The sequence below is a fragment of the Gymnodraco acuticeps genome, unplaced genomic scaffold (genome assembly GCF_902827175.1).
Source record: "Gymnodraco acuticeps unplaced genomic scaffold, fGymAcu1.1, whole genome shotgun sequence".
In the NCBI taxonomy this organism is placed as follows: Eukaryota; Metazoa; Chordata; class Actinopteri; order Perciformes; family Bathydraconidae; genus Gymnodraco; species Gymnodraco acuticeps.
In genome coordinates this window covers 1,315,560-1,341,151 of record NW_022990692.1, presented here as the reverse complement: position 1 = coordinate 1,341,151, position 25,592 = coordinate 1,315,560, and the positions used below count along the sequence as shown (strand labels likewise).

General features: G+C 40.0%; 1 protein-coding gene across 16 annotated transcripts in view; it reads right to left on the bottom strand.

Annotated features, from left to right (window-relative positions):
• LOC117555495 (nuclear pore complex protein Nup153-like) overlaps positions 1–23,453 on the bottom strand; it is a 44,200-nt gene extending 20,747 nt beyond the window's left edge. For 4 of the 16 annotated variants that reach the window (XM_034230370.1, XM_034230368.1, XM_034230355.1 and 1 more), the window contains exons 1-16: positions 23,285–23,453; positions 21,227–21,843; positions 20,933–21,124; positions 20,719–20,814; positions 20,314–20,446; positions 20,006–20,172; positions 18,504–18,695; positions 18,290–18,385; positions 17,885–18,017; positions 17,559–17,743; positions 17,265–17,456; positions 17,048–17,143; positions 16,642–16,774; positions 16,390–16,500; positions 348–565; positions 55–246 (exon numbers count right to left, since the gene is read on the bottom strand). In XM_034230370.1, coding sequence (XP_034086261.1) covers positions 55–246; positions 348–565; positions 16,390–16,500; positions 16,642–16,774; positions 17,048–17,143; positions 17,265–17,456; positions 17,559–17,743; positions 17,885–18,017; positions 18,290–18,385; positions 18,504–18,695; positions 20,006–20,172; positions 20,314–20,446; positions 20,719–20,814; positions 20,933–21,124; positions 21,227–21,841 — 2,751 coding nt within the window. In that variant the 5' untranslated portion in view covers positions 21,842–21,843; positions 23,285–23,453. Of the gene's footprint in view, positions 1–54; positions 247–347; positions 566–14,294; positions 15,017–15,119; positions 15,261–15,401; positions 15,535–15,807; positions 15,904–16,021; positions 16,214–16,315; positions 16,501–16,641; positions 16,775–17,047; positions 17,144–17,264; positions 17,457–17,558; positions 17,744–17,884; positions 18,018–18,289; positions 18,386–18,503; positions 18,696–18,797; positions 18,947–19,494; positions 19,591–19,711; positions 19,904–20,005; positions 20,173–20,313; positions 20,447–20,718; positions 20,815–20,932; positions 21,125–21,226; positions 21,846–23,284 lie in introns of those variants that run through there. The other 12 variants (XM_034230371.1, XM_034230356.1, XM_034230357.1 and 9 more) reach the window with 12 other exon arrangements.
• Between the last annotated feature and the right edge of the window lie 2,139 nt (positions 23,454–25,592).

The window sequence follows — 25,592 nt, the reverse complement described above, 5'->3', positions numbered from 1 at the left end:
GGGTTATACTTAGTGGTATTTAAATCTACAAGTGTGGGACATAACCTGACATACCAGTATGTTGTCGAGTGACAGGGTGGCAGCAAGATAGCCATCGGACTCTCCTGAAAGCCCAAAGTCAAAGTTTCTGCCGCTGCTCTGCTTGGCAGACAGAAAGAAACATGATGAATTTGTTGAGGGGTCGCAGTCCGAGGGCTCAGCGGCACAGAGCTGCCCAATCCCGCAGTCTGCCCTGTTGATAGCTGTCTGTAAAGGAATGAGATATATATTTTTAGTGGGAGAAAAAATGTAGCCTCAATGATTTTCAACAATCTATTCCACAACGCTCTTTTGTTTGCTTTACTTACCATAAGTTCTGTCACTGTTGTGTTAGGCGTTATTGCTGGGGCTGTTCCATTTGTTTCAGCAGTTCCATTGGTTGCAGCAGTTCCATTGGTTGCAGCTGTTCCATTGGTTGTAGCAGTTCCATTGGTTGCAGCAGTTCCATTGGTTGCAGTTGTTCCATTGGTTGTAGCAGTTGCATTGGTTGCAGCTGTTCCATTAGTTGTAGCAGTTCCATTGGTTGCAGCAGTTCCATTGGTTGCAGCAGTTCCATTGGTTTCAGCAGTTCCATTGGTTGCAGCTGTTCCAGCACTTTGAGCGTAGGTGCCCACAGACATCCAGGACAGCATCACCAGCAGGGCAGTGAGGAGGACTAGTCTGTTGTCCATGGCTGGAGAAGGTGGAGTTAGGTGGTTATTCAGCCTAATGATATGGTCAAACACTTAGGACGTGTTGTTGCAAAGATTATATCATGAAATCTCAGAATAAAATCTTTAAATAAACATAACTCATAATGTTAGTTTGTTACAGCAAGCTTTTAGGGCTGGGCGATAAATCAAATATACTTGTATCTGTTCTACATACGATAGGCAAGGCAAGGCAATTTGATTTATATAGCACTTTTCAGCACGTGGCGATTCAAAGTGCTTTACAGATTAAAATCAAACGAGATTTAAGAACAAATACAGCACAAATACATTATTAAAAAGGCATTTAAAAACAGGCATAATAAGCAAAGGTAATGAAATAAATTAAATAAATAAACACAGCGGCAAATAGGTGCGTTTTTAGTCGGGATTTAAAAATAGGAAGTGTTTCAGCGGACGTGCACGATTTGGGCAGTTTGTTCCAAATTGTTGGGGCATAATAACTAAAAGCTGCTTTTCCATGTTTAGTGGTTATTCTCGGAACAGAGAGCAGACCCGACCCAGAAGACCTGAGACTCCTGGATGCTTCATAGTGATGGAGTAGGTCGTATATATACCTCGGTCCTAAGCCATTTAGTGATTTAAAAACTAGCAGTAGTATTTTAAAATCAATTCTTTGGCAGACTGGAAGCCAGTGTAATGATCTCAGAACCGAACTGATGTGATCCACTTTTCTAGTGTCAGTGAGTACTCGAGCAGCAGCGTTCTGAATCAGCTGCAGCTTTCTGATAGATTTTTTAGTGAGCCCTGTGAATACACTATTGCAGTAGTCGAGTCTACTAAAGATAAAAGCATGGACAAGTTTTTCTAAATCCTGTTGCGACATTAGTCTTTTTTAATCCTTGATATATTGTTCAGGTGGTAATATGCAGACCTAATAACGGTTGTAATGTGACTGTTAAAATTCAGGTCTGAGTCCATCACTACACCCAGATTTCTTGCTTTGTGAGTTACTTTGTAGTCTGCCGACTGAAGCTCTGTGATTACTTTTAATCGGTCCTTCTTTGCTCCAAAAACAATGATCTCAGTTTTTTGTTTGTTTAATTGGAGAAAGTTCTGAGTCATCCAGTCAGTGATGTGCTCAATGCACTTGCTCAGTGTTCTAATCAGAGAATAGTCTCCCGGTGTAATTTTAAAATAAATCTGGGTATCGTCTGCATAGATGTGATAGCTTAGATCGCTCTTTTTAATAATTTCAGCCAGAGGTAGCATATAAATATTAAAAAGCAAAGGTGCTAAGATGGAGCCTTGAGGAACCCCGCATGACATATTTATCAGGGTTGATTTGTAATTGCCTATTGAGACAAAGTTTGTTCTGTCCTTCAAGTAGGAGCTAAACCAGTTTAGAGCTGTTGCTGAAACTCCCACCCAGTTTTCAAGACGGTCTAGCAATATGTTGTGGTCAACAGTATCAAAGGCAGCGCTGAGATCTAATAATACTAAAACTGATATTCTGCCACTGTCTGTGTTCAAATGGATGTCATTTAAGACCTTAACAAGTGAAGTCTCAGTGCTGTGGTTAGGTCGAAAGCCCGACTGAAACACATCAAAATCGTCAGTTAAAAACATGAAATTACTCAACTGTTGAAAAACTGCTTTTTCAATCAATTTGCTTAAAAAGGGAAGGTTTGATATTGGCCTGTAATTATTCATTATGGTTTTGTCTAGGTTATGCTTTTTTAGCAGCGGTTTAATTATTGCAGTTTTCAGGGCCTGTGGAAATACACCTGAGTGAAGAGACTTGTTTACTATGTGTAGTATATCTGAGGCCAAGCAATGAAAAACAGTTTTGAAAAAAAATCCTGTCGGGATGATGTCGAGGCTACAGCAGGAGGATTTCAGATGTTGGATAATGTCTTCCAGGTCTTTAGCATTTCTCAGACGGAATTGTGACATGATTTCTGAATTGACTTTAGGTGGACACAGGGACAGTACATTTGCTGTACCTGATGCAGAGGCAATGACTGCCTGTCTAATTCACATGATTTTGTCAGTGAAGAAGGAGGCAAAATCATTGCAGGCCCTGGTGGATAGAAATTCTGAGGCTATCGACACTGGGGGGGTTTGTTAGTCTGTTGACGGTAGCAAACAAGGCACGCAAGTTGTTTTTATTTTTGGTAATGATGTCAGAGAAGAAAGACTGTCGTGCCTTTTTTATTTCCTGATTATAGAAACCGAGTTTCTCTTTATATATTTCCAAGTGAACCTGGAGATTTGATTTTCTCCACCTGCGTTCAGCTTTTCTGCACTCAGTTTTTTGTATTTCATACTATAGATGAAATGTCTCTAAATGTTTTTAAGCAACCAGCATTAGACTTGCTTTGGCTTATTGCTTCAGCTGCTCTCTCCCATAGCTCTCTTTACCTCTCACAGAAACACACAGTAAAGCCCAGATATATAACACATACAATCGCTGACTATCAACACCGGTAGAGTGGGCCAGGGCTGTTTACAAAGAGGCGTTTAAAATGCGTCGTCCATGAGCGGCAAAACGAATCAGGCGCACCCTGAACTTATGGCCATACAGCGGCCAGTGAGGTTTTGGCAATTTTTCATATTGCAATACTAAGCTTATTGAAGAAAACGTCATATTACAATGTAAGTGTTTCGAATATGGTGCAGTCCTAATTTCTACATTAGAAATAATACAAAATAAAAAAATTCACTTGAATCACTGAAGAATCATAAATCAAAATAGTTGTTATATGATTTTGGCCATATTCATGTGGGACATGTGTTTTTAGTGATTATACAATGCATTGCTTTTCACTTTTATTTAGCTTGATTGAAGGGAAATGGTAATTGAAAATGCCACCTTGAAAGGTCATGGAAATGTTTTGACATTTAAAAAAATGTGATATCTTGATATTGTAAGATGTAAATGATTCCCAGTTTAATGTAACTATTCTATCATTCTGATTTGATACCGATACACAGGAGTGGTGGGGTGAGGCCCGGGCATCATGAATAGCCCTTTAATGTCTAAATATATAAATCCTCATACTGGTGTAATGGAAACGGATTTAAAATAACTGTGCTATATATGGCCTAAAAATATAATCTTGATAATTTGAGGTCTTATCGCCCAGCCCTGCAAGCTACTCTCTTCAGGGGTTGTTGAAGAGAACATGCAATAGGCTAGATGTAACTAAAATAAAAACATATCATTATTGAACCCAATTTTATTAAACTAAGCACCATTCATTAAGGTTATTTACTGTATTAAACTGAATACAATTATCAGTAACATTTGCTAACTAATAATGTAACTATATTTATTGTAAAAATGAACTGTAAAATGAAATGAAAACAGTTCATCTAAAATATAAATAACTATAGATTTTATCATAATATATTTAACTTAATATGAGTTTTTATTTACTTAAGTGTTGCTAATTTTGACGATTTAAATCACTGAAAATATAATTAGGTGATATATGTTATATATTATATATTAAGTTATTTTTCACTTCAAAATACATTTTAATTATAGTAGAGTTCAATTACAAGATTTCCTCCAGAAGTAACAGATGTCAATTTGTTGCATTATTTAAGCTTACCTTTTTTTTTCTGCACTTCCAACGGTCAGGGAATTCGGGTGAAGAAGAAAAAGAATGCTCAGTTCTTTGATCTTGTGTAGTTTTAGTCTCAGGTGTCACAGAGGGACCACTTGCACTTAGGATGTTCTTAGCAGGATCCCAGGTAAAGATGTGATACCTATGCCCTCCGTGTCCGTATATATATATATATTTAAACTAAAGGGGGTTGGGCCAAGTACAGATATCAGAGTCAAAACAAGAAAAACACGTTCTCAGACATCATGCATGGGTTTTTTAGGTGGAGCTGTGCGTAAAGGAATAATGCCTCAAGCGTTAGTGATGGAATGTAAGGCAGGGCAAGTTTCTGTATGTAGCAACTTTCAACACAATGCAATTCAAAGTGCATTACAAAAGTGAACAAACATTACGAGCAAAGGTACAGCAATAGTGCAGCGGAATCACATTATAAAAATAAATTAAAAAAAAGTAATTAAACAATAAAAATAATCAAATAAGCTTATATAGAATAATGCAGGTCTAAAATACAAGTATAAAAGCTACAGTGCAGTGGAAGATTAAAAGCAGCGTCAAAAAGAATGGTCTTCAGCCTGGATTGAAAAGAGATATGAGTTGCAGCGGACCTGCAGTCTTCTGGTAGTTTGTTTCAGATATATGAAGAATAATAACTGAACGCTATTTCTTCATGTTTAGTTCAACTTAGTTATTTCACCTGAAAAACATTTCCCGATATAAGCCCTCACTCTCAACTGATGACATCAAAAAACTGGTTCATGCACTCGTCTTCTCAAGACTAGATTATTGCAATGCACTCCTCTCCGGTCTCCCAGCCAAATCCATCAACCGCCTGTAACTTGTCCAGAACAGTACAGCCAGAGTTCTCACCGGTACAAAAAGGTCCGCACACATAACCCCCATACTTAAACAACTACACTGGCTCCCAGTCCACTACAGGATCCAGTTTAAGGTTCTCCTCCTCACTTACAAGTCAGTGCCTCTGCATCAGGTACAGCAAATGTGTTGTCCCTATGTCCACCTAATATCAATTCAAACACCATGACACAATTCCATCAGATTAATGATAAAAACCTAGAGGACATTATTCAACTTCTGAAATCCTCCTCCTGCTGCCTTGATATGATTCCAACAGGATTTTTCAAAGATGTTTTGCCTAGCATGGCCTCAGATCTACTTCATATAGTAAACAAATCTCTTCACTCAGGTATTTTTCCACAGGCCCTGAAAACTGCAGTCATTAAACCGCTCTTAAAAAATAATAATCTAGATGCTTCAGTAATGAACAATTACAGGCCCATATCAAACCTGCCATTTCTAGGTAAAATCATTGAAAAAGTTGTTTTTCAACAGTTGAGTAATTTCTTGCATTTAAATAGTTGTTTCGATGTGTTCCAGTCAGGCTTTCGTCCAAACCACAGCACTGAGACTGCTCTTGTAAAGTTCTTCAATGACATCCACTTAAACACAGACAGTGGCTGAACTTCAGTGTTGGTATTATTAGATCTCAGTGCTGCGTTTGACACTGTTGACCACAACATATTACTCGACCGACTAGAAAACTGGGTGGGACTTTCGGAAACAGTTCTAAATTGGTTTGAATCCTACTTAAAGGACAGAAAAAACGTTGTTTCTATAGGTAAATACACATCTGAGTTGACAAATATGACATGTGGGGTTCCTCAAGGTTCCATCTTGGGGCCTCTTCTCTTTAACATCTACATGCTACCACTGGCTCAGATAATGAAAAACAACAAAATAAGTTACCATAGCTATGCGGATGACACACAAATTTACATAACAATTTCACCAGGAGACTATGCTCCAATTCAAACACTGAGTAAGTGCATTGAACAAATCAATGACTGGATGTGTCAGAACTTTCTCCAATTAAACAAAGATAAAACTGAGGTAATGGTTTTTGGAGCCAAGGCAGAACGTATAAAAGTTAGCGCTGAGCTTCAGTCTGCAATGTTCAAAACAACAGATAGAGCCAGAAATCTAGGTGTAGTCATGGACTCTGACCTGAGTTTCAACAGTCACATTAAAACAGTTACTAAATCAGCCTACTATCACCTAAAGAATATATCTAGGATTAAAAGACTAATGTCACAGCCGGATTTGGAAAAACTTGTCCATGCTTTTATCTTCAGTAGACTCGACTACTGCAATGGTGTCTTCACAGGTCTCACTAAAAAATATATTAGAAAGCTGCAGCTAATTCAGAACGCTGCTGCTCGAGTCCTCACTAACACTAAGAAAGTGGATCACATCACTCCTGTTCTGAAGTCTTTACACTGGCTTCCTGTGTGTCAAAGAAAATATTTCAAAAATACTGCTGCTGGTTTATAAAGCTTTGAATGGTTTAGGCCCAAAATACATTTCTGACCTACTGCTAAATTATGAACCATCCAGATCTCTCAGGTCTTCAGGGACTGGTCAGCTTTCTGTCCCCAGAGTCAGAACTAAACATGGAGAAGCAGCGTTCAGTTATTATGCTCCAAATATCTGGAACAAACTCCCAGAAAACTGCAGATCCGCTGCAACTCTGACTACTTTTAAATCCAGACTAAAGATTTTTCTTTTTGTCGCTGCTTTTAATTGAACTATTTACATCTTAAACTGCACTGTAACTTTTATCCATGTATTTTTTCTTTTAATGTTTATTTTATTATCTTTTCTTTTTAATGACTGATTTTAAATGCCATTTTCTTAATGTCTTTCGTTTTTTGTAAAGCACTTTGAATTGCCTTGTGTTGAAAGGTGCTATATAAATAAATAAACTTGCCTTGCCTTGCCTTGCCTTGCCTTGCCTTGCCTTGCCTTGCCTTGCCTTGCCTTGCCTTGCCTTGCCTTGCCTTGCCTTGCCTTGCCTTGCCTTGCCTTGCCTTGCCTTGCCTTGCCTTGCCTTGCCTTGCCTTGCCTTGCCTTGCCTTGCCTTGCCTTGCCTTGCCTTGCCTTGCCTTGCCTTGCCTTGCCTTGCCTTGCCTTGCCTTGCCTTGCCTTGCCTTGCCTTGCCTTGCCTTGCCTTGCCTTGCCTTGCCTTGCCTTGCCTTGCCTTGCCTTGCCTTGCCTTGCCTTGCCTTGCCTTGCCTTGCATTGCCTTGCCTTGCCTTGCCTTGCCTTGCCTTGCCTTGCCTTGCCTTGCCTTGCCTTGCCTGGCCTTACAAAGCCCTGAATGGACAAAAATACCTCTGTGACCTCATCCGTACCCAGACATCTACCCGCTCTCTCCGCTCCAGCCACGCTCCTCTTCTTTACATCCCCCGCACACATCTCCGAACAATGGGAGACCGAGCCTTCTGGTCATTCGCCCGGCGCCTCTGGAACTCCCTCCCAGATCAGCGGAGATCTGCCCCTTCCACAGAGGTCTTCAAAACCGGCCTTAAGACCCTCTTCTTTCGGCAGGCCTTCCAATAAACTTTGAGCATGGTACACCTGGAGTACTGCCATTTGTATCGCTATCTCCGACTTTTATTTATTTATTTATTATTTATTTATTTTTTATTATTATTATTATTATTATTATTTGTTTAATCTCTTAAATTGTATCTGTGTCCTTTGTTGTGATTTTACCTAGAAATGGGAGGTTTGATATGGGCCTGCAATTGTTAATTAGTGAAGCGTCTCGATCAGGGGGTGTCAAACTCAATTTCATCACGGGCCACATTCACATTATGTGTAAGTTGTAACTTTAAGACTATATAAAAATACATATATAAATATTTAATATATATAAAATAATGTATTATATTACATTATTGCCTCTGCATTGGATTATTATCGGATAGGGTAATAACTTCATAATTAACTACATCTGAAAGCAGAAGTCTAGGGCAAATAATTGGAAGTCTCTTCAGTAATGTCACAAAATGATTTAAAAAGAAAAGCCAAATTCTGGACAAAAAGTCAAAACAAATAAATAATACATATTTAGAAGAAAAAAAGACAAATTCTGAGAAAAACGTCAAATTTGAGATGCATTGTGGGACATGTAGTTTATGGGTAACTTGCTTCTGTAAATCGCAATGCAACCGTATAATAAACATATTATATTCTTTGCAAGCTCTTGTGAGGGCCACATAAAATGAAGTCACGGGCCAGATTTGGCCCCCGGGCCTTGAGTTTGACACCTCTGGTCAGGCCCGGTTCCAGAACAAAATGACTCAGGGTGCATCTGAGATTAGAGAGGGTGCAGTGATAAAGTGCTATTTTTATAAGTGGGGAGTGGACCTAACACCCTAGGGGGTCCCTCATCTCCTCTACGAGGGTCCTCACCTCTTCTACGAGGGTCCTCACCTCCTCTACGGGGGTCCGGGGGCATGCTCCCCCGGGAAGATTTGTTTTAAAAATATTGAAGTTAAAAGCATCAATCTGGTGCACTTTGAGAGCAAAATGAAGAGATCTATGGATCTACTGTATGTGCTCTTTGCTTGATTAATGCCTTCCCAGTCCCTTATCACGTAGCCTATAAGAGCATGGCGCCAGTTGTTGTAGCCAGTTGTGGTGAAGGCATCTGACGTACTTGAACCGAAATGTCTACATGCATAGCAGAAGATGGCATCTTTTTTACATGAATATTCCAGCCAATCTCTGTTTTGAAACCATGAGCTGCAAAATGAGTAGCCGACAGGCGAGTTGGGCACTAAATATACCTGGGCAGGCTCTGTTTTGCCGAGGTCCTCTGGCACTTGCGGGCCGCTGAGGGGTGGCGGTGTTTGGGGCAAGAAAGACGGCTGCGGCTGCTCCGCCTCTGTGGGCGAGGCGGGCAAGTCGGGCGTTATTGTCTACGACAGTGGCCGCAGGTAACGTAATGTCCCCATGATCTGAACTGTTATTACCTGCAGTAGATGCAGTGTTACTGCTGGCGACAAGGGCTGGTTGTTTTAACAATTTTCTGATGTCCATCACTGACACTGATAGCTTTGTAAGAACCTTGCAGATGACGAACGCGCAACGGCACAGGTCACACGCACCTGACATAATAACGTTACTTACCGTTTAAATTGACCAAATAAATGCAGCAATGTTATTTAACCACAATTCCAATTTATTTTATTTCAACTAAATTCTTCTTCTTATTATTCTTATTATTATTACTATTATTACTATTATATATGTAATATTTTTAACTTTTTTTTTTTTTTTTTTCACTTTTCATTTTTCAAATGAGGGTGCATAACGACTTAACTGAGGGTGCAATACACCCTTATGCACCCCCGTAGAACCGGGCCTGCCCCTGGTCTAGATTGTTCTTTTTAAGAGTGGTTTTATGACTGCAGTTTTTTTTAGGGACCTGAGGAAATGTACATGTATGTACAAGACTGAGGCTAGGTTATAAGAAACATTTTTGGAAAAGCCTGTTAGTTGAATATACTGTACCTGTACGGAGATGATGTCACTGCTCACTTAACCCTCTTTCACTCTGCCAGATTGTGGTTTCTAAATAACTTCCTTGGATATTAACAAAACTTGTAACATTAAGGAAACTATAGCAATCTTATTGTTATTTGGTACAGGGGTTCTATTATGGCTCTATAATATGATATAGCAGTAACATTTTGTGGCGGGTGGCTTGTTAGACGCTTTGGATAAAAGCGTCTGACAAGTAACATGTAATGTAACATCAGTTTCAAGTTAAACGACATCTTGGTTCAAGGTTCTTTATTGTCAGACTAACATAGCTACAGATTAATTATGTCGTTGAAAATCTTAGGTCACAGGCTTCTCCAACAATGCAACACAATAATACAGATAAGCAGACAATATTAAAACAACATTAAAATATACTATATTAAAAGTAATACAAAAGAAAAATAGTTTTTAAAAGAGAGAAAAAAACGTGGAATAGTGCAATACGAGTCTATATACAAGTTATTGGAATGATATATTAGATAATACATAAATAATTACTAAGTAGCAGATGAATGTTATGAAATTGTTTCAGCAGTTCAGTTTTTTAACAGTCTTATTGCCTGCGGGATGAAGCTGTCTCTGAATCTGGTTGTTTTAGTCCGGATGCTGCGGTAACGCCTGCAGACTGAACAGTTTGTGGCTGGGGTGATAGGGGTCTTTTATAATCCTGAGGGATTTCCATGGATGGCAGCTCCGTCCTGGTGATGTTCTCTGCAGTTTTCACCACCCTCTGTAAAGCCTTACGATTGAGGTCTGTGCAGCTGCCGTACCAGGCCGTGATGCAGCCAGTCAGGATACTCTCTATGGTGCACCTGTAGAAGGTCAGGATACTCTCTATGGTGCACCTGTAGAAGTTGCAGAGTATCCTGGAGTCCATGTTGAACCTTCTCAGCCTGCAGAGGAAGAAGAGCCGCTGTCGAGCTTTCTTGGTGATGGTGGTGTGAAGAGTTCATGTCAGGTCCTCAGTGATGTGGACCCCAAGGAACCTGAAGCTGCTGACTCTCTCCACCGTAGTCCCATTGATAGCGATGGGGGCGTGTCCCTCTCTGTTGCTTCATGTAATCCACAATCAGCTCCATTGTTTTGCTGACGTTGAGGGGGTGAAAAGTTAGGACGATTCTAAGGGCCCGTGACTGACAGGGGCCCCAAACATTTTTAGAACATTAAGAAAAAATGTTTAAGTAACCTTTCATCAATCATCAATAATTAACATTAATATAATGTCACATTGATAATGTACTCACTAAACTTACGATTCATTTAACTTATTTTCTTCCAAAAGTTAATTATCCAAAGCATCAAACACCCCCCTCTATTTACATGTAATGGTTTGGTCCTGCCTTCAAACGCTGTGCGGCACCGGCCCTTTCTAGCAGAGAGTGAGTGCATGTGAGCAGGGATGCTAGTACTTACGTGTGTACGATGTCTCAACGACTAACAAAGTCAGGCTTTCAAGAAAGAAAAGAAAGGAGAGAAAGAGAGAGGGACTAAAGGGCGACAGTATGTCACCCAGTTTTTCAAAAGAAAAGGTGGGTGTGGTGGAAATTAGTCTGTTAGCTAAGCGTAGTCCATTGTAAATAATAATTGTAATGTTTTGCTGACATTAAAGGTGGGGTAGGTAAGTTTGAGAAACCGGCTCGAGATACACTTGTTGTTATATTGCTTGAAATGCTCTTAACATCCCGATAGCAATGAATATCTTAAGTGCTTTAACAAAAAATCCATTAAAAAAAATTAATCGGTGGAAGCCGTGGCGCTGTAAAAAGCACGACAAATAATTTTAGCCGGCCCGGCTAAAATAACTGGATGGCCTACCTGCCTGTCAGCCTTCCATCTGTGCACAAACTTATCTCGTGCCCTCATTGGTCATGTGCGCGTTTGTGTGTGTTGGAGGAGGGGCTCTGTAAGGAAGTGGCAGATTTTTTTCGGTTGTGTATTTTCAAATTCTAGCTCACTCGAGCTGGTTTCTCCAAAATTACCTACCCCACCTTTAAGTACTGTTAATATCTTCACAGAAAATTCTGAGGTTTTTAATTTCACTCCTCTTTTAGCTGACATTTAATAAATGCAGGTACATTTTTAGCAGCTATTCAAAAATGTACCTGCAACTGATGTCCTGGCATCAGTTGTCCCTCCCCTGGTGCCAGGACCAACAGATCCATCTTTAGGCTCCGCAGCCCTGTCCCCCCATAATGCTTTGCAGTCTTGCCGTGCTGTCCATTGAAAGCCAGTTGGCTAGAAAGCTGGACTTCAAGGACTTGATCAGTGACTTTGCCTGTAAGAAGGCTAGGCGCTGGGCTCTTGGTGAGTAAGGCTGAGCAAGGGCTCGTAATAACTGTTAAAGGGCAAGGCTATGGTAACGATATTGGATCACTACACACAAGATGCATGATGAGAAAAAGACTGAGAACAGGTAATAGGTTCCATTCAAAAATGTTATTAAAAAGGCATGTACACCATAACAGATGACTATTGAGATCTATTGTCAGGAATGTTAGTGTTATATCAAATAGTGAATTCTACTGCAGTAGAATGTTGCACATCTGCACAGTGTTATATGTTCACCGCTCAGTGTCAGTAAATATTGTGCAGTTAGTATTGGACTACAAAATAGATGCAAGCCTATACAGGTAGTTATTTAAAGCATACATGAGTCGGTTGGGTTCTGGAGGTGTGGTTACAGCATTGTGCTTGGTTGGCGTGGCCTGGTGGTGGGGCCCAATGTGATATATTTTCATGGGGCCCAAAGTCCCTGGCGGCGCCCCTGCTGTTGAGCCAGATGTCTCTTAGCTTGATGGCCAGCTTGGAGGGCACAATGGTATTGAGTGCTGAACTGTAATCAATGAACAGCATTCTCACATATGTGTTCCTCTGGTCCAGGTGTGAGAGGGCAGTGTGGATGGTGAGGGCTATGGCGTCGTCTGTGGACCTGTTTGCTCTGTAGGCAAATTGCAGGGGGTCCAGAGAGTCAGGGAGGGAGGAGGTGATGAAGGTTTTGACTAACCGCTCAAAGCACTTCATGATGATGGAGGTGAGTGCTACTGGGCGGTAGTCATTGAGGCTGGTGATTATTGTTTTTTTGGGGACAGGAACGATGGTGGAGTGTTTGAAACATGTGGGGACTACAGACTGCAGCAGGGACCTGTTGAAGATGTCTGTGAACACCTCTGCCAGCTGAACTGCACACACCCCGAGAACACAGCCAGGGATGCCATCAGGTCCAGGAGCCTTGTGTGGGTTAACCCTTTTAAAGGATTTGCACACATCTGCCCTGTTTAAAACAAAAGGGCAGGGCTCCTGGTCCTTCTGTGCCTCCACAGCCTGGCTGCTCTCAAAACGTCCAAGAAGCTGTTCAGCTCATCTGGGAGAGATGTGCACGCAGACACTCCCGCAGCACCCCCGCTGCTCCTTTGTAGTCTGTCATTGTTCTTAGTCCCGCCCACATGTTCCGGGTGTTACAGCCTTTGAAGTCAGATTCATTACATTACATTACATTTAGCTGACGCTTTTATCCAAAGCGACTTACAATAAGTACATTCGACCAGGAAGACACAACCTTGAAGAAAACAGAATCATATAAGTACATCAGGTTTCATAGAGCCAAACATTTCAAGTGCTACTCAACTGACTTTAGATAAGCCAGTCCTTTATTAGTATATAAGTGCTTTGTTAATAGTTCTAGATTCCACCTTCTCTTTGTACTGTCTCTTTGCATTGCTGATTGCTCTCCGTAGATCATATTTAGATTTCCTGTACTCCTCCAAATCTCCAGCTCTGCGCGATGGTGCGCGCTTTCAGCTTGGTACGAACCTAGCCGTTTATCCAGGGCTTTTGATTTGGGAATGTTCGTACAGAAACCTTCGGTACCACGTCATCGATGCATTTCCCAATAGGCAGATGACCGTGTCCGTGTGTGTTGATGTTATTGTCCTCAAACACACTCCGTAGGTTCGCTTTTATTTATTTATTATTTATTTATTTTATTCAAGGTTATTATAACATTTCAAATTTAATAAATGTTATCATACATATTGCTGAGGGTTTTAGGCTTATACATCATGATTATGTTCTGGTTGAGTTTCTTTGAAGACTTTTAGTGTTATGGAGAAATTCCAGTCAAATATAAGTGTGACTCATGCTCTTCATTGTCTGTTAAATATGGTAAAGGAAACCATAAATTGACAAGATTTATAGGTAAAATTGTAAGTTTAAAATAGGAAACCCAGTACTACTATTGCATTAGTTAAAGTTTATCTTTTTTGAGGAGGTTGTGGTTTGTTTTTTAACTCCAGTTATTAAGTCCATATTAACTTTATTTATTTATTTGTGTTTAGGTTCAGGCACTGGTGTATTTTTTAAACATTCAGGGTTCAATAATATACTAAGAAAAATATTAAGTGATTATTTTGCAGTGCTTTAAAATGAATGTTTACAAGCATGTTGGCAAATTGTTGAACATTTATTAAAATGATCAGTTCTTAATAATGGTTATCTCTTTAACTGCTTCTAAATCAGCTGCTATTCTCTTATTAGTGTATTTAAAAAAAACAAAAAAACATTTCAGCTTTCATTGAATATTTATTTCCAAAAATGCGATTAAAAAATGGACTTCAATTGTTACATGATACAATGTTCAAAATCTACTTGAATCCGTAACGATATGGAGCTACATTCACATACAATAAAATTAAAATAATAATAATCATCACATAACACAAACACGTGTCTGCCATTTGCTGATATCATGAGTGACAGAATAAGAAAAACATGGCTTTTTTGTGTACGTCATCAGAAACACATGAATTGTAATTAATTGTCATATCTATTCACATCTGTACCCATTCAAATCATTCAAAGACTGATTTTCATTCCAGGCAGAGAGTCAATATATTTGTTTTCAATAAGGTTTACATGTATGAAGGAAATCCAGCACTCCTATGGTTAAAACAATACATTAAAAATTGATTACACATTAAACTAACAATGAATTGACATGTTTTGTTTCAGAGCCTACACAGATGTGAAAGCAGTTAGAAGGCTTTGGAAGATTGACCGACCTCCACCATTCCTGCCCTCGCCTGCCAGTAAGTTGAAACATAATGAAGCATAATTTTAATAATCTGGGAAGGATGCACTGTTTAAAGTCAACCTCCTGAGAGATGATTATATCCAGTAGCACACTAAGACGAATAATTTAGTTATGGTCTTGTCTTGACTTTCAGAGTTGTCAGTTTCTTCATAGCACGGTCAGACCAAGCACACCAACAGTGAACAGCAGAGCTAGATGGGAAACAAATAATGTGTTAGGCTTTGTTTACACGCATTACATTTCCTACATGTTTTAAAATCTCCTAAGGACAACATCTCTATCTCTTTTGCCTACCTTGGGTCAGAGATTGCTGGATTGTAATGGCATGGCTACCAGTGTTGGTGGCAAGCTCATTGGTGACAATGGTGTTAGGATTTGCCAGGTCTACAAGAGGACTTTTTAATTGGGTGCTGGGGTCCCCAAGAGCACCAGTAGCTGTGGGTTGAAGCAAAAGATATTAGATATATATGTTTTGAACATGACAAGATATGTATCTATTATTTGTGAGTCCCTGTGACAGTTGATCTTAGTTGACTGTTTGATGTGTGAATGTGTATCTCTGTTTGGTAGGCTTACAGCTGTCGAAAGTTCCTTTGGAGATTGCGAGTGCATGCTGGTCTACTCTAGTAATCTGGGCCGGTACAGTGGCGGAAAATGAGCACTGGATTTTGTTTCCAGTGATTTTGCCCTTCACGGAATCCACAGGAAGCTGCAGAGCAAAGACGGAAACAGATGACAAAAAAGAAAGCTGGTTTTCAGTATTTTCATGCCATGCAAATGGTGATGGTTTAAATTAGAAATTGCAATTGTATTGCCTGAGCTACATGTTAAAAAAGGCTAGATATGTGGCAATTTAATGCATACTGATTTAACCATAGCATTTGAACTATCTGTTCAGTATTTGACAACAATGATGTGGCAGTTCATGAGCGTTCCACACAGCTGCTATAAAGTCTAATTCATGCACTTGGATTTTACTCACATCTCTCAGAGTCAGCTTGCCATTGTTGAGGACAGCTCCAAAGAATTGAACAACACCATTTTTGTTTGCACACACGTAGGTTGTGTCATCACCTCCCTGTGGAGAAAAACAAAAATTGTAACTTTTCGAAAGAAGAATTCAAACTAACTATTTCAGTAGCTGTGGGTTATACTTTGTGGTATTTAAATAAAGTGTGGGACATAACCTGACATACCAGTATGTTGTCGAGTGACAGGGTGGCAGCAAGATAGCCATCGGACTCTCCTGAAAGCCCAAAGTCAAAGTTTCTGCCGCTGCTCTGCTTGGCAGACAGAAAGAAACATGATGAACTTGTTGAGGGGTCGCAGTCCGAGGGCTCAGCGGCACAGAGCTGTCCAATCCCGCAGTCTGCCCTGTTGATAGCTGTCTGTAAAGGAATGAGATATATATTTTTAGTGGGATCAAAAATGTAACCTTAATTATTTTCAACAATCTATTCCACAACGCTCTTTTGTTTAGCTTTACTTACTATAAGTTCTGTCACTGTTGTGTTAGGCGTTATTGCTGGGGCTGTTCCATTTGTTCCAGCTGTTCCATTGGTTGTAGCAGTTCCATTGGTTAGAGCTGTTCCATTGGTGACAGTGGTGTTAGGATTTGCCAGGTCTACAAGAGGACTTTTTAATTGGGTGCTGGGGTCCCCAAGAGCACCAGTAGCTGTGGGTTCAAGCAAAAGATATTAGATATATATGTTTTGAACATGACAAGATATGTATCTATTATTTGTGAGTCCCTGTAACAGTTGATCTTAGTTGACTGTTTGATGTGTGAATGTGTATCTCTGTTTGGTAGGCTTACAGCTGTTGAAAGTTCCTGTGGAGATTGCGATTGCAAACTGGTCTACTCTAGTAATCTGGGCCGGTACAGTGGCGGAAAATGAGCACTGGATTTTTTTTCCAGTGATTTTGCCCTTCACGGAATCCACAGGAAGCTGCAGAGCAAAGACGGAAACAGATGACAAAAAAGAAAGCTGGTTTTCAGTATTTTCATGCCATGCAAATGGTGATGGTTTAAATTAGAAATTGCAATTGTATTGCCTGAGCTACATGTTAAAAAAGGCTAGATATGTGGCAATTTAATGCATACTGATTTAACCATAATATTTGAACTATCTGTTCAGTATTTGACAACAATGATGTGGCAGTTCATGAGCGTTCCACACAGCTGCTAAAAAGTCTAATTCATGCACTTGGATTTTACTCACATCTCTCAGAGTCAGCTTGCCATTGTTGAGGACAGTTCCAAATAATTGAACAACACCATTTTTGTTTGCACACACGTAGGTTGTGTCATTACCTCCCTGTGGAGAAAAACAAAAATTGTAACTTTTCGAAAGAAGAATTCAAACTAACTATTTCAGTAGCTGTGGGTTATACTTTGTGGTATTTAAATCTACAAGTGTGGGACATAACCTGACATACCAGTATGTTGTCGAGTGACAGGGTGGCAGCAAGATAGCCATCGGACTCTCCTGAAAGCCCAAAGTCAAAGTTTCTGCCGCTGCTCTGCTTGGCAGACAGAAAGAAACATGATGAACTTGTTGAAGGGTCGCAGTCCGAGGGCTCAGCGGCACAGAGCTGCCCAGTCCCGCAGTCTGCCCTGTTGATAACTGTCTGTAAAGGAATGAGATATATATTTTTAGTGGGATCAAAAATGTAACCTTAATTATTTTCAACAATCTATTCCACAACGCTCTTTTGTTTAGCTTTACTTACTATAAGTTCTGTCACTGTTGTGTTAGGCGTTATTGGTGGGGCTGTTCCATTTGTTGCAGTTGTTCCATTGGTTGTAGCTGTTCCATTGGTTAGAGCTGTTCCATTGGTGACAGTGGTGTTAGGATTTGCCAGGTCTACAAGAGGACTTTTTAATTGGGTGCTGGGGTCCCCAAGAGCACCAGTAGCTGTGGGTTCAAGCAAAAGATATTAGATATATATTTTTTGAACATGAAAAGATATGTATCTATTATTTGTGAGTCCCTGTGACAGTTGATCTTAGTTGACTGTTTGATGTGTGAATGTGTATCTCTGTTTGGTAGGCTTACAGCTGTTGAAAGTTCCTGTGGAGATTGCGATTGCATGCTGGGCTACTCTAGTAATCTGGGCCGGTACAGTGGCGGAAAATGAGCACTGGATTTTTTTCCCAGTGATTTTGCCCTTCACGGAATCCACAGGAAGCTGCAGAGCAAAGACGGAAACAGATGACAAAAAAGAAAGCTGGTTTCAGTATTTTCATGCCATGCAAATGGTGATGGTTTAAATTAGAAATTGCAATTGTATTGCCTGAGCTACATGTTAAAAAAGGCTAGATATGTGGCAATTTAATGCATACTGATTTAACCATAGCATTTGAACTATCTGTTCAGTATTTGACAACAATGATGTGGCAGTTCATGAGCGTTCCACACAGCTGCTATAAAGTCTAATTCATGCACTTGGATTTTACTCACATCTCTGAGAGTCAGCTTGCCATTGTTGAGGACAGCTCCAAATAATTGAACAACACCATTTTTGTTTGCACACACGTAGGTTGTGTCATTACCTCCCTGTGGAGAAAAACAAAAATTGTAACTTTTCGAAAGAAGAATTCAAAAAAACTATTTCAGTAGCTGTGGGTTATACTTAGTGGTATTTAAATAAAGTGTGGGACATAACCTGACATACCAGCTCGCTGTCGAGTGACAGGGTGGCAGCAAGATACCCATCGGACTCTCCTGAAAGCCCAATATCAAAGTTTCTGCCGCTGCTCTGCTTGGCAGACAGAAAGAAACATGATGAACTTGTTGAGGGGTCGCAGTCCGAGGGCTCAGCGGCACAGAGCTGTCCAATCCCGCAGTCTGCCCTGTTGATAACTGTCTGTAAAGGAATGAGATATATATTTTTAGTGGGATCAAAAATGTAACCTTAATTATTTTCAACAATCTATTCCACAACAGTCTTTTGTTTAGCTTTACTTACTATAAGTTCTGTCACTGTTGTGTTAGGCGTTATTGCTGGGGCTGTTCCATTTGTTGCAGTTGTTCCATTGGTGACAGTGGTGTTAGGATTTGCCAGGTCTACAAGAGGACTTTTTAATTGGGTGCTGGGGTCCCCAAGAGCACCAGTAGCTGTGGGTTCAAGCAAAAGATATCAGATATATATGTTTTGAACATGAAAAGATATGTATCTATTATTTGTGAGTCTCTGTGACAGTTGATCTTAGTTGACTGTTTGATGTGTGAATGTGTATCTCTGTTTGGTAGGCTTACAGCTGTTGAAAGTTCCTGTGGAGATTGCGATTGCAAACTGGGCTACTCTAGTAATCTGGGCCGGTACAGTGGCGGAAAATGAGCACTGGATTTTTTTTTCCAGTGATTTTGCCCTTCACGGAATCCACAGGAAGCTGCAGAGCAAAGACGGAAACAGATGACAAAAAAGAAAGCTAGTTTTCAGTATTTTCATGCCATGCAAATGGTGATGGTTTAAATTAGAAATTGCAATTGTATTGCCTGAGCTACATGTTAAAAAAGGCTAGATATGTGGCAATTTAATGCATACTGATTTAACCATAGCATTTGAACTATCTGTTCAGTATTTGACAACAATGATGTGGCAGTTCATGAGCGTTCCACACAGCTGCTATAAAGTCTAATTCATGCTCTTGGATTTTACTCACATCTCTCAGAGTCAGCTTGCCATTGTTGAGGACAGCTCCAAAGAATTGAACAACACCATTTTTGTTTGCACACACGTAGGTTGTGTCATCACCTCCCTGTGGAGAAAAACAAAAATTGTAACTTTTCGAAAGAAGAATTCAAACTAACTATTTCAGTAGCTGTGGGTTATACTTTGTGGTATTTAAATCTACAAGTGTGGGACATAACCTGACATACCAGTATGTTGTCGAGTGACAGGGTGGCAGCAAGATAGCCATCGGACTCTCCTGAAAGCCCAAAGTCAAAGTTTCTGCCGCTGCTCTGCTTGGCAGACAGAAAGAAACATGATGAACTTGTTGAAGGGTCGCAGTCCGAGGGCTCAGCAGCACAGAGCTGTCCAATCCCGCAGTCTGCCCTGTTGATAGCTGTCTGTAAAGGAATGAGATATATATTTTTAGTGGGAGAAAAAATGTAGCCTCAATGATTTTCAACAATCTATTCCACAACGCTCTTTTGTTTAGCTTTACTTACTATAAGTTCTGTCACTGTTGTGTTAGGCGTTATTGGTGGGGCTGTTCCATTTGTTGCAGTTGTTCCATTGGTTAGAGCTGTTCCATTGGTGACAGTGGTGTTAGGATTTGCCAGGTCTACAAGAGGACTTTTTAATTGGGTGCTGGGGTCCCCAAGAGCACCAGTAGCTGTGGGTTCAAGCAAAAGATATTAGATATATATTTTTTGAACATGAAAATATATGTATCTATTATTTGTGAGTCCCTGTGACAGTTGATCTTAGTTGACTGTTTGATGTGTGAATGTGTATCTCTGTTTGGTAGGCTTACAGCTGTTGAAAGTTCCTGTGGAGATTGCGATTGCAAACTGGGCTACTCTAGTAATCTGGGCCGGTACAGTGGCGGAAAATGAGCACTGGATTTTTTTTCCAGTGATTTTGCCCTTCACGGAATCCACAGGAAGCTGCAGAGCAAAGACGGAAACAGATGACAAAAAAGAAAGCTGGTTTCAGTATTTTCATGCCATGCAAATGGTGATGGTTTAAATTAGAAATTGCAATTGTATTGCCTGAGCTACATGTTCAAAAAGGCTAGATATGTGGCAATTTAATGCATACTGATTTAACCATAGCATTTGAACTATCTGTTCAGTATTTGACAACAATGATGTGGCAGTTCATGAGCGTTCCACACAGCTGCTATAAAGTCTAATTCATGCACTTGGATTTTACTCACATCTCTCAGAGTCAGCTTGCCATTGTTGAGGACAGCTCCAAATAATTTAACAACACCATTTTTGTTTGCACACACGTAGGTTGTGTCATCACCTCCCTGTGGAGAAAAACAAAAATTGTAACTTTTCGAAAGAAGAATTCAAAACAACTATTTCAGTAGCTGTGGGTTATACTTAGTGGTATTTAAATAAAGTGTGGGACATAACCTGACATACCAGCTCGCTGTCGAGTGACAGGGTGGCAGCAAGATAGCCATCGGACTCTCCTGAAAGCCCAATGTCAAAGTTTCTGCCGCTGCTCTGCTTGGCAGACAGAAAGAAACATGATGAACTTGTTGAGGGGTCGCAGTCCGAGGGCTCAGAGGCACAGAGCTGCCCAATCCCGCAGTCTGCCCTGTTGATAGCTGTCTGTAAAGGAATGAGATATATATTTTTAGTGGGAGAAAAAATGTAGCCTCAATGATTTTCAACAATCTATTCCACAACGCTCTTTTGTTTAGCTTTACTTACTATAAGTTCTGTCACTGTTGTGTTAGGCGTTATTGCTGGGGCAGTTCCATTGGTTGCAGCTGTTCCATTGGTTGTAGCAGTTCCATTGGTTAGAGCTGTTCCATTTGTTGCAGCCGTTCCATTTGTTGCAGCCGTTCCATTGGTTGTAGCTGTTCCATTGGTTGTAGCTGTTCCATTGGTTGTAGCTGTTCCATTGGTTGCAGCTGTTCCATTGGTTGCAGCTGTTCCATTGGTTGTAGCTGTTCCATTGGTTGCAGCTGTTCCATTTGTTGCAGCTGTGCCATTGGTTGCAGCTGTTCCATTGGTTGTAGCTGTTCCATTGGTTTCAGCTGTGCCATTGGTTGCAGCTGTTCCATTGGTTGTAGCAGTTCCATTGGTTGTAGCAGTTCCATTGGTTGCAGCTGTTCCATTGGTTGCAGCTGTTCCATTGGTTGCAGCTGTTCCATTGGTTGCAGCTGTTCCATTGGTTGCAGCTGTTCCATTTGTTGCAGCTGTTCCATTTGTTGCAGCTGTTCCATTGGTTGCAGCTGTTCCAGCACTTTGAGCGTAGGTGCCCACAGACATCCAGGACATCATCACCAGCAGGGCAGTGAGGAGGACTAGTCTGTTGTCCATGGCTGGAGAAGGTGGAGTTAGGTGGTTATTCAGCCTAATGATATGGTCAAACACTTTCTACAGTAGGACGTGTCGTTGCAAAGATTATATCATGACATCTCAGAAAACGTTCTTTTTTTTAAATAAACATAACCCATATTGTCAGTTTGTCACAGCAAGCTTTCAGGGCTGGCCGATAAATCAGATATACTTGTATCTGCTCTACATACGATATATGAAATGTCTCTAAATGTTTTTAGGCAACCGGCATAAGACTTGCTTTGACTTATTGCTTCAGCTGCTCTCTCCCATAGCTCTCTTTACCTCTCACAGAAACACACAGTAAAGCCCAGATATATAACACATTCAATCACTGACTATCAACACCGGTAGAGTGGGCCAGGGCTGTTTACAAAAATGCGTTTAGAATGCGTTGTCCGTGAGCGGCAAAACGAATCAGGCGCACCCTGAACTTATGGCCATACAGCGGCCAGTGAGGTTTTGGCGATTTTTCATATTGCAATACTAAGCTTATTGAAGAAAACGTCATATTACAATGTAAGTGTTTCGAATATGGTGCAGTCCTAATTGTACATTAGAAATAATTTATTTTTTTAAATCACTGAAGAATCATACATCAAAATAGTTGTTATATAATTTTGGCTATATTCATGTGGGATAATGTGTTTTTAGTGATTACAGAATGCATTGCTTTTCACTTTTATTTAGCTTGATTGAAGGGAAATGGTAATTGAAAATGCCACCTTGAAAGGTCATGGAAATGTTTTGATATTTAAAAAAATGTGATATCTTGATATTGTAAGATGTAAATGATTCCCAGTTTAATGTAACTATCCTATCATTCTGATTTGATGCCGATACACAGGAGTGGTGGGGTGAGGCCCGGGCATCATGAATAGCCCTTAATGTCTAACTATATAAATCCTCATACTGGTGTAATGGAAAAGGATTTAAAAATACTGCGCTATATATGGTCTAAAAATATAATCTTAATAATTTGAGGTCTTATCGCCCAGCCCTGCAAGCTACTCTCTTCAGGGGTTGTTGAAGAGAACATGCAATAGGCTAGATGTAACTAAAATAAAAACATATCATTATTGAACCCAATTTTATTAAACTAAGCACCATTCATTAAGGTTATTTACTGTATTAAACTGAATACAATTATCAGTAACATTTGCTAACTAATAATTTAACTATATTTATTGTAAAAATGAACTGTAAAATGAAATATAAATAAATATAGATCCATCATAATATATTTAACTTAATATGAGTTTTTAATTATTTAAGTGTTGCTAATTGTGATGTATATAAGGTATTTTATATCTTATATATTAAGTTATTTTTCACTTCAAAATACATTTTAATTATAGTAGAGTTCAATTACAAGCTTTCATCCAGAAGCAACAGATGTCAATTTGTTGCATTATTTAAGCTTACCTTTTTTTTTCTGCACTTCCAACGGTCAGGGAATTCGGGTGAAGAAGCAAAAGGATGCTCAGTTCTTTGATCTTGTGTAGTTTTAGTCTCAGGTGTCACAGAGGGACCACTTGCACTTAGGATGTTCTTAGCAGGATCCCAGGTGAAGATGTGATACCTATGCCCTCCGTGTCCGTATATAAAATGTTAAACTAAAGGGGGTTGGGCCAAGTACAGATAAGATTTCAGAGCCAAAACAAGAAAAACACGTTCTCAGACATCATGCATGGGTTTTTTAGGTGGAGCTGTGTATAAAAGAATAATGCTCAATCATTAATGATGAAATCTAATTTAAGGCAGGGTCAGTTTCTTTATGTAGCAACTTTCAACACAATGCAATTCAAAGTTAATTACAAAAGTGAACAAACATTACGACCAAACCCGTGGATACACTGCAAAGCTGGGAAACTGGGCTGCAAAGGTTGTTCATCCATTTCGGATTTATCAGTCTTCAAAACGCTGTGTGTGTGTGTGTGTGTGTGTGTGTGTGTGTGTGTGTGTGTGTGTGTGTGTGTGTGTGTGTGTGTGTGTGTGTGTGTGTGTGTGTGTGTGTGTGTGTGTGTGTGTGTGTGTGTGTGTGTGTGTGTGAAGCAGCGCTGTCTGCTTATTTGCAATGTAGGCTAGGCCTCATCAGAATAATTTCATGTCCAGATTCAATATTGTTTGCATAAGTAGGCTATATTTTTCGTTTCGTTTATTTAATAAGTTAATTACAGGACAACTTTGGGAATTGTGTTTGTTTGTTATGAGTTTTGTTATGAGTTTTAAATAGACTTTGAAAGTGGAGATAGAGAGAGAGAGAGAAGCAGCGCTGTGTGCTTAGTTGCAATACTGCAATACTCAAGCATTTATGCAACTTAGGCCTATACATTGTTTATGTAACTTATGTGCCAGTGTGTTCATGGTTTTGAGTCTGTGTGTGTGTTGAGCGCACCGCCGTCTGCTTTTTGCAGTACAGTAACTAAAGTAGGACTAAGCATACCGGTATTTCTGTTGACCTGTCTGCCCGTTTTGTGAGTGCACTGCGCGCGTGCACACTTGTGTGGCATTGTTTGGGATGACCTAATTAAAATAGCGTCCCCCCAGTAAAAAAATCCCCACTACACCACTGGATATGGGCCTGCAATTGTTAATTGGTGAAGCGTCTAGATTGTTCTTTTTAAGAGTGGTTCTATGACTGCAGTTTTTTTAGGGACCTGTGGAAATATACATGTATGTACAAGACTGAGGCTAAGTTATAAGAAACATTTTAGAAAAAATCTGTTAGTGGAATTTACTGTACCTGTACGGAGATGATGTCACTGCTCACTTAACCCTCTTTGACCAGATTGTGGTTTCTAAATAACTTCCTTGGATATTAACAACATTCGTAACATACATAATTGTTAAGGAAACTATAACAATCTTATTGTTAATTGGTGTAGGGGTTCTATTATGGCTCTATAATATGATATAGCAGTAACATCAGTTTCAAGTTAAATGACATCTTGGTTATTATAACATTTCAAATTGTAATTACTTTATTATACATATTGCTGAGGGTTTTAGGCTTATACATCAGGGTTCTGTCCTGGCTGAGTTTCCTTGAAGACTTATGTAGCTCAGCGTAAGTTCAATCAGGAAGACAATATCATCGGGTGTCACACGTTATCTCAATAAGTGATCATCGCACCTGCTAACCCCTTTAAATCTGCTCTCCCCTCCCTGTCAGTTGTCATTTCAGGTGTCAACGCACAACCCTCCTCCACCCCTTCGCCTCCGGTCTCCTAATACAGGGCCAAGCTAAAACCTTCTCCCTTCAGATCGGACCGAACTACTATCACCACCACCAGTGTCTAGACCCCGGGGGGGTTCATCAGAGCGGTTATTTCCCTCCTGAATGATCATCCTGCAAACCGGGGCCTAATCGCCAAAACATCATTACAGTTACTTGTTGTAATACGTCAATCACTATTCCCGCATATCATGTGTCCCGATAATAAACATGTACTCATACATCACGTCTCTCCTGATTGAATTAGTGTTCTGGAGAAATTCCAGTCAAATATAGTCTGTGTTGATTCAGCTCAAAAATAATAAATTCCCACTCTTCGTAAAGAATATGGTTGGCAATTGCCAGGGATCCTCAAATCACTTCCATTAGGAAGTGGTACAGAGAATATGGATAAGAATAAGAATATGGTCCAGATTTAATTCAATATTCTAATTGTTGGGGAATATTTTCCAAGGCCCATAACTTTGACCCAATTTATCAGTTCAAACTTTCCTG